Genomic DNA, 14,057 nt, shown 5'->3' with positions numbered 1-14,057 from the left:
TTGACACTAAATATTTAAATGTTTATACTTAAAGCTAATTATCTTGAATGTTATGTACTTAAAAACGAACACAACTATCTGTATCTAAATAAAATGATTATATAGTTCTTTTCTACAATTGGTTACAGTTTTACATTTAAATGCTATGGATGAATTCTAAAATGTAGGCATGTCTTTGTGGATTTAAAGCAAAAGCAAACCTCAAAATCCTAAGCATTTGGTTTCCCTCCCAGTGATCTTCTGCCCTGAAATACATAGGTCTTTTTTCAGAAACTGTCAATTTTTCAACCTTTCTTTTGTCTGTCCCTTCAAAAAATAATAAAATGTCTTTATTAATTCTGCTGAGCTGATAAGATCTTCTGGCAGGGTGCTAGGACTTCGACTGCTTTCTAGAAGTGGCCTCACGACAAAGGACAGTGAGACACACAGGGAAACACGCATTCCAGAGAGATGAGTTACAAGCGGCAATACCTGCGTCACTGTCTGGGGCAGGACATTCTGCCCTTCACCAGGGTGTGTGCCAGGCACCGACGGGCCCATGAAGGGGAACCTGCGAAAAGAAGCACTAAGCATCAGATGATCAGCTCGTGGAACTCACACGACTATTATTACTACGTTTTAATGCACAAGGGTGTGTTCACTTCTGCTGCACGACAAAGTGATTCAGTTACACAGGTACACACATCCATTCTTTTTCAGACTGGAACGAACACTGGTTTTAAGTGCTGAACAACTTTCTCTCCGAGGGAAGAAAGAATAACGGCAACATCTTCTTCATTAAAAACATTTCCCAAAGCGCTGTTTGTTGTGTACCCGCCTGTACTACATACACAACCCTGTGAAGCACGGGTTCTGACTGCTCTCGTCTTACTTATGATGAAAGACGACTCAGAGAGATTTAAGTTATTTTTCTCACCATGAGGCTGCAGCAGAGGTTCTGCTCTGTATGTGCCTCACTGTCCCTCAAAATTAACTCAGGTCCTTTAGATCAAAAATGATAATGAAGACATCGCTTTACAACATAAATGCGAAGAAAATTATTTGCTCCCGTCTTTATTTTTAGAAATTGGCAGCTTAGATTTTTGTATTCTAAAACAAAAGATGTACTTCAAATAAGAACTTTCACATGTTTCTGTACATTTCTGTATCTGAAGTTAAAGCAAATCAAAAACTGGGCACTAAGAAAAAGTCTACATGGTTCAAAATATCAGGCAAGATATTACTTATTCTAAATTTTAACAGTCACAGAAATAGTACTGCTTTGATGCAAACACTGCCTCTTGAGGGACCAAATGCTTCAACATAAGATATTATTTTCCAAGCCATCTATCAAATATTGTACAAATTAATATCTAAGTGTTATTAGAATTTAAAACTATGCTTTTTAATTTTCTCACTCGGGCTTTTGATTCACCTGATGCCCCCTGTTCCCACCACAGCGCTGGTGTGGAACAACTTTTTTTTTTTAATTTTTATTTTATTTTTTATTATTACTATTATTGTTTTTTGTCTTTTTGCTATTTCTTTGGGCCACTCCCGTGGCATATGGAGGTTCCCAGGCTAGGGGTCTAATCCAAGCTGGAGCCGCCGGCCTACGCCAGAGCCACAGCAACTTGGGATCCGAGCCGTGTCTGCAACCTACACCACAGCTCACGGCAACGCCAGATCGTTAACCCACTGAGCAAGGGCAGGGACTGAACCCGCAACCTCATGGTTCCTAGTCGGATTCGTTAACCACTGCGCCACGACGGGAACTCCTGGAACAGCTCTTCATCCAAACCTCACTGAGTATCACCCTCGGTCGATCTACCACATCACTTCAGAAAAGGCATCACCTCTACTTCCAAGGGCTTGGTAGAATAGCCAACAGTACGGCAGCTACATGACTGGTCAATCAGTGTGTCTAACTGGGGCAGATGTGATGCTGAAAAAGCAGGGGTTCTGATTCGGAGGTTCTTATTCTAAAGAAAGTGCTGGATGAAGTTTGGCATTTCCTTCTGTTTTGACTTCAGGCAGCAAAAACTACAGCAGGATTAGCAGTACCATGACTCTGTCACCAAGAGTGTTCACATCATTTTCACAGCAAGTTGTTGCACATACCTGGGAGGTCATTTAGGTTCATCATTACTTTGTAATAATGGTAGTTATTAGACCTACTGCTCAATTTAATAATACAATAAAGAGGCATATATGTCTACTGTAACTTTCACATTTAGATAACTCTATTTCATACATAATTGTTTCCTCTGTAAGCCTATGTTTTTGGTTTTGCATTAAAATATTCTGCGAAGGAATTCAAGGGCTTCACTGGAACGTCAAAAAAGTTTATGACATAAAAAACTTCTGAATCCTTGTGACATATAAATAGTGTTGACAGAGGCTGTGCAATAACAAAAATCATGAGAAACCCCTCTCTCCTTTGCGCTCTCAACGGTGCTTCCCGGCCGTTCCCAGAGCGTCTCAACGAAGCCCCTGGAAGGACTCCCGGTTTACTTGAGGGATCATGTTCATCTTAAGTTCATGTGGATTTTATATTCAACTCCGCAATTATCCACACTCAACAAGATAATCAGGCTAACTGGAGGCTCTACGCCTATTCCACTGACTGAGGTCCTCAAACAGCAACATGCACGGCACCCACTCCAACCACAGGCACACGAGCATCCTCTCCAGATGTTCTGATTCAGGCCATCTCCTGTGGAGCAAATGAACCTGCATCTTTAAAAAAGACTACCACATAATTCTGATGATGGTCCATTATCAAAACTTAAGAAACACTGCCTGTGGTTATTAATACCCCTTAAGGGGCATGAATACTCTAATTTCAGAAATTCAGAGTCAAACTACTTGCACAGTCTTCTTTAATGTACAATTTTCCATTTTCTGCTAAGAGTAAAAAGGTTTATAAATTTTCCCAATGCCAACTTTCAAATGTTCTCTGATGGAATAAAAAAATATTCACAGGCTTAACTACGCTACCTTCTATTCTCAGCACAGAGCTGTTTAATTTCATTTTCCTGCTTATCCTCCTTCTTCACCTTCAGGGTGAAGGACCTCCGTCCCAAGCAGCTGTGAATTAGCTTCAACTGTTCTAAAGTTTTAAACAAACATACACTTAAATACTTTGGATTTCCTGCTTAATCAAGTCACCCTTTCAAAGCACTCTATACTGTTTTATTATGTTTGCCCTGAAACCAATGAAAGTTTAGTCTTTCTTTACATTTGCACAGCAGTTTCCCTTTGATCATATTCAGCTGACATCACAATCAATTTAAGTAAGTATTCATTGTTCATTCCTAAAATCCAAGTTTTGAGGTACAAAATGCTCTCTAGTAACTAGCAATAATTTCACGCACTTCTTTTTTTTTTTTTTTTTTTTTTTTTTTTGTCTTTTTAGGGCCGAACCTGTGGCATATGTAGGTTCCCAGCCTAGGGGTCATATTGGAGCCACAGCTGCTGGCCTACACCACAGCCACAGCCACGCCAGATCCAAGCCACATCTGCAACCTATACTGCAGCTTACGGCAACGCTGGATCCTTTAACCCACAGAGTGAGGCCAGGAACTGAACCCGCATCTTCATGGATACTAGCTGGGTTCTTAACCTGCTGTGCCACAACAGGAACTCCAGTTTCACACACTTCTTTTTTTTTTTTTTTTTTTTTTTTTTTGTCTTTTGTCTTTTTGTTGTTGTTGTTGCTATTTCTTGGGCCGCTCCCGCGGCATATGGAGGTTCCCAGGCTAGGGGTTGAATCGGAGTTGCAGCCACCAGCCTACGCCAGAGTCTCAGCAACGCGGGATCCGAGCCGCGTCTGCAACCTACACCACAGCTCACGGCAACGCCGGATCGTTAACCCACTGAGCAAGGGCAGGGACCGAACCCGCAACCTCATGGTTCCTAGTCGGATTTGTTAACCACTGCGCCACGACGGGAACTCCCAGTTTCACACACTTCTTGACGCACAGGAAGAAGGAGAGACGTCTTCACCTACCTGTTCATAACCATCGGCGGCATGCCCATATTGTTTTGTGCCATTACTTTATTTATGCCTTTAAGAGCCACCATTTTGGCTTTCATTATAGGATCTGTAATTGCATCAAAATCTAAAGAAGAAATACATTTTAAAGTTACTTATTTCATAGCAGTTGGTTCAAATGACACTAAGAGGTAACAGAACTATCCCAAACATGTAACCTACACTCCCTATGCATGACTACAACAATGACTACTACTATTGCTGCTGCTTCTGCTGCTGCTGCCACTCCTGCTATTACCACTACTTTCACGGCTGCAGCTGTGGCATATGGAGGTTTCAGGGCTGGGGTCAAATCAGAGCAGCAGCTAGGACCTACACCACAGCCATGACAACGGCAACACTGGATCTGAGCTGTGTCTGTGACCTACTGCCACAGCTGCGGCAATGCCAGATCCTTAACCCACTGAGTGAGGACAGGGATTGAACCTGAATCTTCAGCGACAACATTGAGTCCTTAACCCACTGAGCACAATGGGAACTCCTTGTTCCTTATTACATAATAATAGCTATTGTCGGTCTCTCTATTCCAGGTAAGGAATTATGAAATGACAAGAATCGTATCCTGAATTTCATCCTAAGTGATCCATGAACACCTTAGTTTTGCAAGAATCAAAACAAGGTGCTTGTCAAACATAAGGGAGATTACAGCACTGATCTGAAGCAATGCAATTCCTTTCACCCCAAATTTCACAATATTAAGTAGAATTGCTTATTTAGTAATATTATATCATGAATGAGAATCTGCAGTTATTTCTGCAATACGAAGGAGTTCCACTAAATTAGTTATCACTCTTTAAGAGAAAAATGTATGAATTTCTTACAATAAGGATAGGCTACTGAGAAAAAAACCTCTCTGCATAAATAAAAAGGAAATGAGACCAATATGATGGAATTGGTAATGTATGTAGGACAGACGGTCATTTTTTTTTTTTTTTTTTTTTTGTCTTTTTGCCTTCTCCAGGGCCACACCACGGCATGTGGAGGTTCCCAAGCTAGGGGTCTAATTGGAGACGCAGCCGCCAAGCCTACACCACAGCCACAGCAATGTGGGACCTGAGCCGCATCTGCGACTGACACCACAGCTCACGGCAAAGCCGGATCCTTAACCCACTGAACAAGGCCAGGGATCGAACCCACAACCTCATGGTTCCTAGTTGGATTCGTTAACCACTGCGCCACGATGGGAACCCCCAGAAGGTCAATTTTATTGTTTAGAAGAAATCATTCCTTAGACACGTGTTCTTTAACTGCTGATTCTTTCTCGTAAAGGCACTCAGGTATTTCTACTGTAGTTCTGTTTTGTGGGACTGTCCCCAAGCTACTGGAAAAAAGTTAAAGAGCTTTGTGTGACCAAAAAAATTGCCAGGCATTCACTGTACATAATAAGGTAAGAAGAAGATTATTTCTAACAAATTTCTTTAAATTCATCTTTCAATGACTCTGAAAATACCTGGTAATAAAGAAGGGAAAAAACTAAAAAAGATGTGTTTCTATTAAATACTATAAAAATATATTTTATGATAAACAATATCATAAAAAATTGAGAAGGTCTGAAACTCAGACTTTTCAATCTCTTGATTTACCTGGGAGGAATCCTAAAAAACTCTTAATTACTTTCATTTCAAAACTGAAGGAGTAACAGAAATAGGCCCTCGGTGCTCTAGTCCACAGGGAATTTTCACACTGAAAATTGGGTGGAAAGCAGCATGCACACAGTATTTTTGAAACACAAAGGAATTCCTACCGATGTTGGGGAAGAATGGTTCCGACCGCTGACGGATCATGGCTTGCATCTGTCTCTGCTGCTGTTGTTCCTGCCGCTCCTGGTCCAGAAGATCCTGCAGAAGGAGAGGCTGCTCCTCCAGAAGGAGGGGCCTCTCTCTATTCTGCTGGGCTAACGTCTGAGGAATCATTAGCTGCTGGGGTCCCGACATGCCGCCGGTACCAGACTGACTTGTCAGAGGGACAGTCTGATTTGTAGGTTTTCCTGTTCCAAAAGCGTGGTTTACTGGTGACTGGCCCTGGAGGAATCCCGGGTTTACCTGCATACCCGGAGGGAAAGTGTGGTTTAATCTAGGGACCGCCGTCACACTGGAATTCATGGTGTTATCCAGACCATGACCAGGTGGTGTCATGAGGGGAGGAGGCAAACTTGACACATGACTGGATGGTGAGGCCGGCAGAGCTGGAGGTGGAGACCCCAACGGCCTCGTGTCTGAGTTATCAGATTTCTCATTAGCGAGTAAACTTGAGAGAACTGGAGTCGATCCCGTTATCCCGCAAGGGTTTATCACATCTTCGGCAGGCAAGTGAGCAGGCCCATGACCACCAGCTGTGTTGGAGCCAGCGGTGTCTCCGTCGGCCCTCTTCTCAAGGAGCTCCGTATCACAAGACTGCAAGGAAGCTTTCTCCCCATCATTTGTGGCTGTGTGAGCAGAGGCCCCGGGGCAGGGGGCGTCCACGTGGTCTCTACACGCTTCACTTTTCTCACTTTCACAGTTGGTTTCCCCTTTAGAATTTGGAGACAGTACTTCCGTTTTTATCTCACTGGTGACAGTGGATTTTTTCCAAGGAGAAGGCTTATCGGAAGGAACCACAGTTTTGTCTTCTTGCTCCTTTTTGGGGGGTTCAAGAGATACACACTGACTATCTAACTTATCATCGATTGGAACACTGAGGTCGAGTTCCTCGTTAAACATGCTTTTCTTATCTCCCAAGTCCAGTTCCGGATCTGTGTACGCAATGATGTCAAATTCTCCAGACTTTAAGAGGTCGTCCAGGTTAGGATCGTTAGTTTCCAAATTACCTAAGGTATCTAATTCATCGCCCTTGCCATCCTCTGTATCTAGATTTAAATTTTCAAGGTCTTCATCATCCAAGTCTTTGACTTCAACCCCCTCGAGGTCTTTAACATCCAGTTCTTTAACTGAGGGGTCATCAGAGTCCAGCTTTTCCTCGAGACCGTCGGAAGACTGGGCGGTTATCTGCAAATTATCAGGCGCCGCTTCAGCTGGTGCAGACGCTGACAGAGGGGCCTCCGGAAATTCACCTCCCAAGGGATGACTCAGAGACCTCATGAGCACAGAAGACGAGTGGACGGGATGGCTTTGCTCTTGCGGAGCTGGTGGCACTTGTTCCAAATTGGGATGCACAGGCAGCTGATGAGGGAGAGCTTGGGAAGGCCGTCTCATTGGGTCTGTGTGTCTTGGGCCTGGGAAGTCTGGTCGGGGAACGAAGCTCCCATGTCTCGGATGGGAAGGTGCCTCTATCATGTTGCCTGGAGAGGCGGTGAAGGGCATCCGTGGCCTTCCATCGGGGGCCCTGTGCCTCAACTCGATAAATGCTTGGCCCAGTATGTTATGCTGCTGAACTGGCAGGCTCTGTGGTGGAAAATGCTGAGGAAGTCCAACTGGGTTATTCATCTGTGAGTTATTTAGAGGCCTAGTCATATCGACAGACATTGACCTTCTCAGCTGGGGAGGAACTCCAGACCCCTGTATTTGCTGAGGAGGCATAAGGAAGCGTTCCTGACTTGACAAGCGACCATGACTTCCTCCTGGAAATCCAAATCTGAAAGAAGACGAAAAAAGCACATAGTTAATAGTAAGTATTATGCTGAATTTAGAGTTAGTTTGATAAAAAGCAAACATCTGAGATGAAACTCAAATACAAAACTAAGGTTGCCAGATAGAATGACTTAGCAAAACCAAAATTATCACCATTAGAAAGCACTTATAAAGCATCTACATGCAAATAAATCTTTGCTAAGTACCCTATAATAAATGCCATACCCAAGCAATAAAGACGTGTGATCTAACAGATAATGTAGACAAAGAAAAGGAAAGCCAACAAGCAGATGGAGTCAACTGTTTGGAAATCAGCAGGATACTGCTGGAGTTGCATTAGAGGCCATTTCTTCTTTCTCTATTTAGGGAGACTCTGATATGGGGAGGCTGACGTGGGGAGGACGCCTGAATGAAGGCAGGAGGTCTAATCACGTATGCAGAGAGACCTACAGGCCTTGGCACATGAGAAAACAAAGGCATGGTAAGTGGACATAGTAAACCATTTGCTTGAAAGCAAAGAGGACGAGGGGTAATGAGATGAACAAGGACAGGCATTATCTGTAATGATTTAGTAAATGAATAAATTATACCAATACTTTTACTTATATTGTACCTCATTCTAAAAGAACCAAAGGCAATTTACAAATAAATATGAAATAAAGCAAAAGAGGCATAAAGTCTAAATAAGGAGAAAGAAAAAAGAAAAACAAGGGTAAGACTATAACACGGAGGTAGATATTAGACTAAAAAATATACATGATAACACGAAAGCCTGTGTTAAGGAATCACCTCCTTACTATAACTCAGGCCCACATGTGGCTGTGATGGTTCTACCCGCCGCTTCAAGGAAAAACCACTAATTTCACCACCTCATCTTATCACGAAAAGTTCCTAAACGAAAACATCCGTTGAATGTGGAAATTACAAACATTTACAATTTAAATGAAAATAAAAACTCCAAGGAAAGGATAATTCTCACTCATCTCATCAAGGGAGGCTCTGACTGAATGTGGCATTACATTTCAGAGAGCCGGCGAAGGGTAAACTACGTCCTGGCTGTAATGTCAGGCTGGTACAGGCAACCCGTCACAACAAAGGCAGTCTTTAGGGTCCTTGGAGGGCAAAAAAAAAAAAAATCCACGTCCTCTCGTGAGTGGAAAATAACGTATGTACACATGTGTGTGAATCACTCTGCTGTCATTGTAAAACATACGTCAATCTTTTTAAAAAAATGTAATCTCCATCGTCTCCTCCCTTTTTCTATTAGACGTTTAAATCTGGCGTGAAGCTGAAGGCTTTACCTAAATCCCTGAGGCCTCATTCCCACTCCAGTAACATCAGGAGGATAGGGTCCACGGGGGTCTTTGGGGAAAACTGTGTATCTCGGTCCCAGAGGAGCAACAACGGGTGACCTGATGCTCCCGGGATAGGGGGGCGGAGGCCTAGTGAAAGCGGGCCCGATGCTCTCCGGCTGCCAGTGCTGCAGGGGGGCCGGGGGAGGCGCTGCTCCTGGATCCTGGGAGGCCTTCTCCTGCCGACCTGCCATCTTCTTCTGCTGCTGGTGGAGGATGATTTCACGTAACTTCTGTCGCTGAACGGAAAGAAACAAAAATCACTGGGATTTCTGAGAACTAATAGTTTTTTAAGTCTCAATGCTTCCCATATTTGACTGTGGTAATCGTTAAAATATCTTAGAATTTCAACATTTGAGAGAATACTAGTTAACACCTAACTATTCGATAGCTTACAAAAAAAATAAATGAGTTGGGTCCTTTTTCTTGCCGCACAACTGTCACAAACCTGCAGCTTTCCTATCTAAGAACTCCCCTACAAACACATGAAGACTGAAATCAGATAAAGAAAGGCCTTTATCAACGACACGGAGTTCCTGCCATTGGTTCAGAGGAAACAAATCTGACTATTATCTATGAAGATGCAGGTTCAATCCCTGGCCTCACTCAGTAGGTCAGGGATCTGGCGTTGCCATGAGCTGTGATGCAGGTCGCAGACATGGCTTGGATCCGGTGTTGCTGAGGCTGTGGTGTAGGCTGTCAGCTGTAGCTCTGATTTGACCCCTAGCCCGAGACCTTCCATATGCTCCAAGTGTGGTCCTGAAAAGCAAAAACAAAAAAAAACCCCAAAAAACAAACAAAAAGAAAGTCCAATTCACTGGTGTTAATTTTACCAATTTCATCTTTCTTCTCTAAAGTATGACAAATTCTACAGAAAAGATAAACTTTAGCATCTGTATATAAATTATTCAATTTGATAAAATGGACAGCTTTCTCAAATAATATATTTAGAACATCTGAGAACATACAACCTGTTTACCTGTCTCAATTTCTCGGTATCAGCTTGAGACATATTTACAGTATTCTGTGTATCGGTGACTCCCGAGGTCGGTGCAGGTCCAGGGAGTTGGGAGACAGCAGGGAACTGGTGGCCTTGAGAATTCACTGGAGAGTTGGAAGGTGCACCCAAGGCCCCCTCTGATCCAGGCCGCGGCTGATCAGCAACATCGTGAGTGACCTGACTCGGTCCCAGAGAGTCAGACTGAGATCTTGGAGTCATGGGCGGCTGCTCATAGGGATCACGGGGAGCAGATGGGGAAACACGGCTGAACGCGTCTGAAAGGCCAGGTCCGGGTGGCCTAGCTGCTTGGGAACACGCATCAGGGGGCCGTACCAAGGGGCCAGGTAAAGCTTGTCCTCGATTCTGTGCTGCCTGCAGGAAAGGGTCCTGATTTGGCATGAGGACTGGTCTTGTCACTGAAGACCTAGTAAAACCCTCTGAAACCCTTGGCCTTGGTGTTGCTGGTGGTTGAGAGTAAGGAACAGAAATTCCAGGTCTTGGTGTTCCAGGAGGATGAGCATATGGATCCGAATGCCTCTGGTTCGCTGCAGGTGGAACCAACAAGTCTGCTTGTGCAGGCGGCCTTGGGGTTGGTGGCTGCTGACTATACGGATCAATGGCGGCGGGCCGGGGAGTTCCAGGAGGTTGAGAGTAAGGGTCTGGGTTGGATCGAGATGTTCCTGAGGGTTGGGAGTAAGAATTAACAACAGGACGTGGAGTTCCTGGAGGTTGGGAGTACGGATCCTGAGATGCGAGCCTTGACATGGTTCCAGGCTGGGGGAAAGCCCTTGAAGGATGGGTGAAAGATTCATTCATTGCCGGATGTGGGGTTAGGGGAGGCTGGCTATACGGATCACCTGACTGGTTGTGAGAAAAGTTATCTACAGGTCGTGGCGTCAAAGCAGGCCTTTCATAAGGGTCCATAGGCAATCGCCTTGGTGCCTGTGACACTGATCCATAAGGATCCTGGGAGGATGGAGGGGGCTGCATGGGAGTTTTAAAAGGTCCAGAACCACTATCAAGAGGTGCAGGTGTCAACAAGGGTCGCCCATAGGGGTCAGGTATCCTTTGTCTTTGAAATGCATCTGCCCTGGGAGATGGTTTAGTGAAGTGGTCATTGGCTCCAGCTGCAAGAGGGCCTTTTGCAGTTTGTTCAGAAACTATAGGAGACCGGGGTAGGCCCAAGGGCTTGGGAAACGGATCTGCCATCACAGGCCGAGGCGTGTCTGGAGGCTTTGCATAGGGGTCACTGTTTGCTGCGGAGGAAGAGCACACATCTCTGACTGGGGATGGCCGACTCGCTGGCGTCTCGCTCATGGGCCGAGACACTGATGATAAAGGTGCAGAGGTTTCCACCAACGCGGAATTTCTTCTGGAAAAGCCATGGCCCCCAGGAGGTGGTCTTGGGGTACCAACCATTTTCGCATAAGGGTCCACTGGAGATGGTGGCCGGGGGTTAGAAGATCCAGGTGAGAACACCTGTGGGGAAGGTGGCTGAGAAGTCTGGGACTGGGACAGACTCTCTGGGATGGAAACCCGGGATGGCGCGGGGGGAGGAGGGGGGGCTTGCGGCTTTACAAACACATCATCTGATGATGCAGAGGCAGGGGTGCTGGGCGGCTGCTTTGTAAACAGGTCTTTATGGAATGACTGTGCAGGAGATATACTTCCATTGCCAGGCTGGGGGGTCAAGGGGCTCTGTATCCCACTGCTCGGTGTGTCCGAGCCAGACTGACCCAGGAGAGGCTGAGGGCCAAACTGCTGCTGCTGCTGTTGCTGCTGCTGCTGCTGCTCATTCTTCACCTGCTCCAGTTTCTGAGTGGCTTCAATTTTGGCCTGCTGCTTACTCTTCTGACGCATTTGCTGAGGAAACAGGAAAGAAATAGGTTAATATGGTCAGGAAAGAATATAGCTGCTGGGGGCAGCAGAAAATGTATTTGTTTGATATTATCCGCTTCCAGTTGCTCTCATATTAGACTGTAAATTCCTGAAGAGGAGAGACTATTACTCAGCAGAGTGTACCTGATGTCTAGGGCAGGATACTGTTCATAGTATTGATTAGAAATTTCCCCAAATCAACTTATATATTTTACTGAAAAAGGAAAGTCTACTTTGAGTCAAAGTTTATATTCTAACAAGAACTATATCTGAAACAATGACATAAACAGTTCTTTTTGTAAATAGTCAAGGTCCAATTTTAACGAGCAAACTCTTGGAAGTTCTGTTGTGACGCAGCAGGCTAAGGATCTGGCGTTGCTGCAGCTGTGGCACAGGCTGCCACTGTGGTGCGAGTTCCATGCCTGGCCTAGGAACTTCCGCAAGCTGCAGGTGCACCCCCGCCAGAGCAAACTCTTAGAAAAACAACATACATACCTGTCTGAATTTCCATTCCTGTTCATGTTCCGATTCTCTTTGCTTTAGTGGATCTTTGAAAAGATCTGAATCAATACGCGAGCTGGGATCGATGCTGTCTTGCTGCTGCTGCCTCTTCATGGAATCATTTGACATCTGTACTTTATTAATTCGTAAAGCAGCTCTGTTATCTCTGGCTTTTTGCTTTGAAAAAAAGGAAAAGAAAATTACCTCCCAGTATAGACTAACATATTTTAAAAAATGAAAATTAAATAAATCTGCTTAACTTTATCAAATGAAAGCAAAAAGAAGTCAGGTTAAACAGCTGAAAATAGCGGAGAGCTTATCCTTGAGAGCCCACAGCCCCGTGTGTGAGGGCCACAGCAGCCTCCCCACCGTCTCCCCTTTCTGAGGAGTGCTTCATGAGGATGGGTTTCCAGCTATCTATCTGATCCAGGCTAGAGAACTTTGGTGTCATTTTCTTAACAAACCCTTCAAAAATGTTAAAATTAAAATCTCTCTCAAATGAGAGAGAAGGAAAATATCAAATCAATCCTACAAATCTAAAATCCAAAATCTGAAGCCTAACATTAAAGAAAATCACTGAGAAACATGAAAAATATCCTGCCATTACCTTTGCCAGTCAAGGTAAAATGAAAAAAACCATCATTAACACGTTTCCCTCACCCCCTGCCGGAATTTTTGCTTTATCCAGCAGTCATTATTACTGACAATACGTGTGCTGAAGATCCAAGCAGAAAATAACTGTTTTTTCACAATAATGTAGATTTAATACGCTTTAAAATGAAAGCAAGCAGGTGGATCTAGCTGACAATCTTAATCTTAATTTGGATATTTGGGAGAAAACAATTCACCATCTGACTTGTCAATCTTATAAAATACCCTCGTAATTCCCGGCAAAGTTCATGTTTCAAAATTTCTACAAGGTGTCTAAGATATGTGTCGTTTAAGATAAAGATTTACAACTAAACCTAATACAGAAAGAGCTTATGGTGGAACGAACTGAGGCAACTTAATGAAGCTTCAAAATTTAGTCCTCTTTCTCAGAGCTACAACAATTTTAAAGTGGAATGTATTGACCAGGCTGCTAATAAGCGATTTTAATCTTCAATATACTGGTTATAAAAATGTTCCCTCATCAGGTAGGGAATCACTACAAAACAAAACTACTTAGTAGCTGTACAAGTATTCACATGTTTTTTGCAAAGAGAAATCCTTCTTTTAACTTAAGACAGTAAAAGTAAGGTTCAGGTATTACATTTAAAGACATGATATACGGGAGGTTTTTGTTTGATTGTTTGTAATACCACGTATGGTGCTCTTTCCTGCGAGCTTGCTTTTCTCCACAACTTGGCGATCTGCTTCACTCGCGTAGTCCAGTCTGCAACAGAAGAACGGAGCATGTGTATTTATAGAGCAACGACAATGACGTGACTTAAGAAGGCGGACGAGCTGCTATTATTTAAACTTATTCTGCCCTCATTTTTCTAAATGAACGGTCCTGTATTCAGTTCTTCACAGAGTATCAAGTCCTAGCACACAGTAGGCCAAACCAGTATTTTCTTCCTCCCTCCCTTCCTTCTTTGGCATGCATAAGTTCCGGGCCAGGGATCAAACCTGTGCCACAGCAACTACCGGAGCCGCAGCAGTAACAACGCTGGACCCTTAACCCACTGAGCCACAAAAGAACTCCAATAAATATTTTCTGAATGGAGTGCTGCCTCACTAAC

General features: G+C 44.0%; 1 protein-coding gene and 1 long non-coding RNA gene across 13 annotated transcripts in view; one reads left to right on the top strand and one right to left on the bottom strand.

Annotated features, from left to right (window-relative positions):
- The window catches only part of KMT2C (lysine methyltransferase 2C), a 286,602-nt gene that overhangs the window by 34,056 nt on the left and 238,489 nt on the right, over window positions 1-14,057 (bottom strand). For all 12 annotated transcript variants that reach the window (XM_021079123.2, XM_085005082.1, XM_021079130.2 and 9 more), the window contains 7 exons: window positions 13,635-13,708; window positions 12,328-12,510; window positions 9,934-11,817; window positions 8,904-9,193; window positions 5,781-7,606; window positions 3,992-4,103; window positions 472-550 (listed from right to left, as the gene is read on the bottom strand). In XM_021079123.2, the coding sequence (XP_020934782.2) occupies window positions 472-550; window positions 3,992-4,103; window positions 5,781-7,606; window positions 8,904-9,193; window positions 9,934-11,817; window positions 12,328-12,510; window positions 13,635-13,708 (4,448 nt within the window). The remainder of the gene's footprint in view (window positions 1-471; window positions 551-3,991; window positions 4,104-5,780; window positions 7,607-8,903; window positions 9,194-9,933; window positions 11,818-12,327; window positions 12,511-13,634; window positions 13,709-14,057) is intronic.
- Window positions 1-14,057, top strand: part of LOC146394879 (uncharacterized) — a 61,805-nt gene that overhangs the window by 39,708 nt on the left and 8,040 nt on the right. The gene's annotated exons all lie outside the window — the stretch shown is intronic.

This window comes from Sus scrofa, chromosome 18, assembly GCF_054392235.1.
Source record: "Sus scrofa isolate SSC_HxYL_T2T_F1_AM1 chromosome 18, Sscrofa_HxYL_maternal_Yorkshire_Landrace_v2.0, whole genome shotgun sequence".
Lineage (NCBI taxonomy): Eukaryota > Metazoa > Chordata > Mammalia > Artiodactyla > Suidae > Sus > Sus scrofa.
This window is presented reverse-complemented; position numbering and strand designations above follow the sequence as displayed.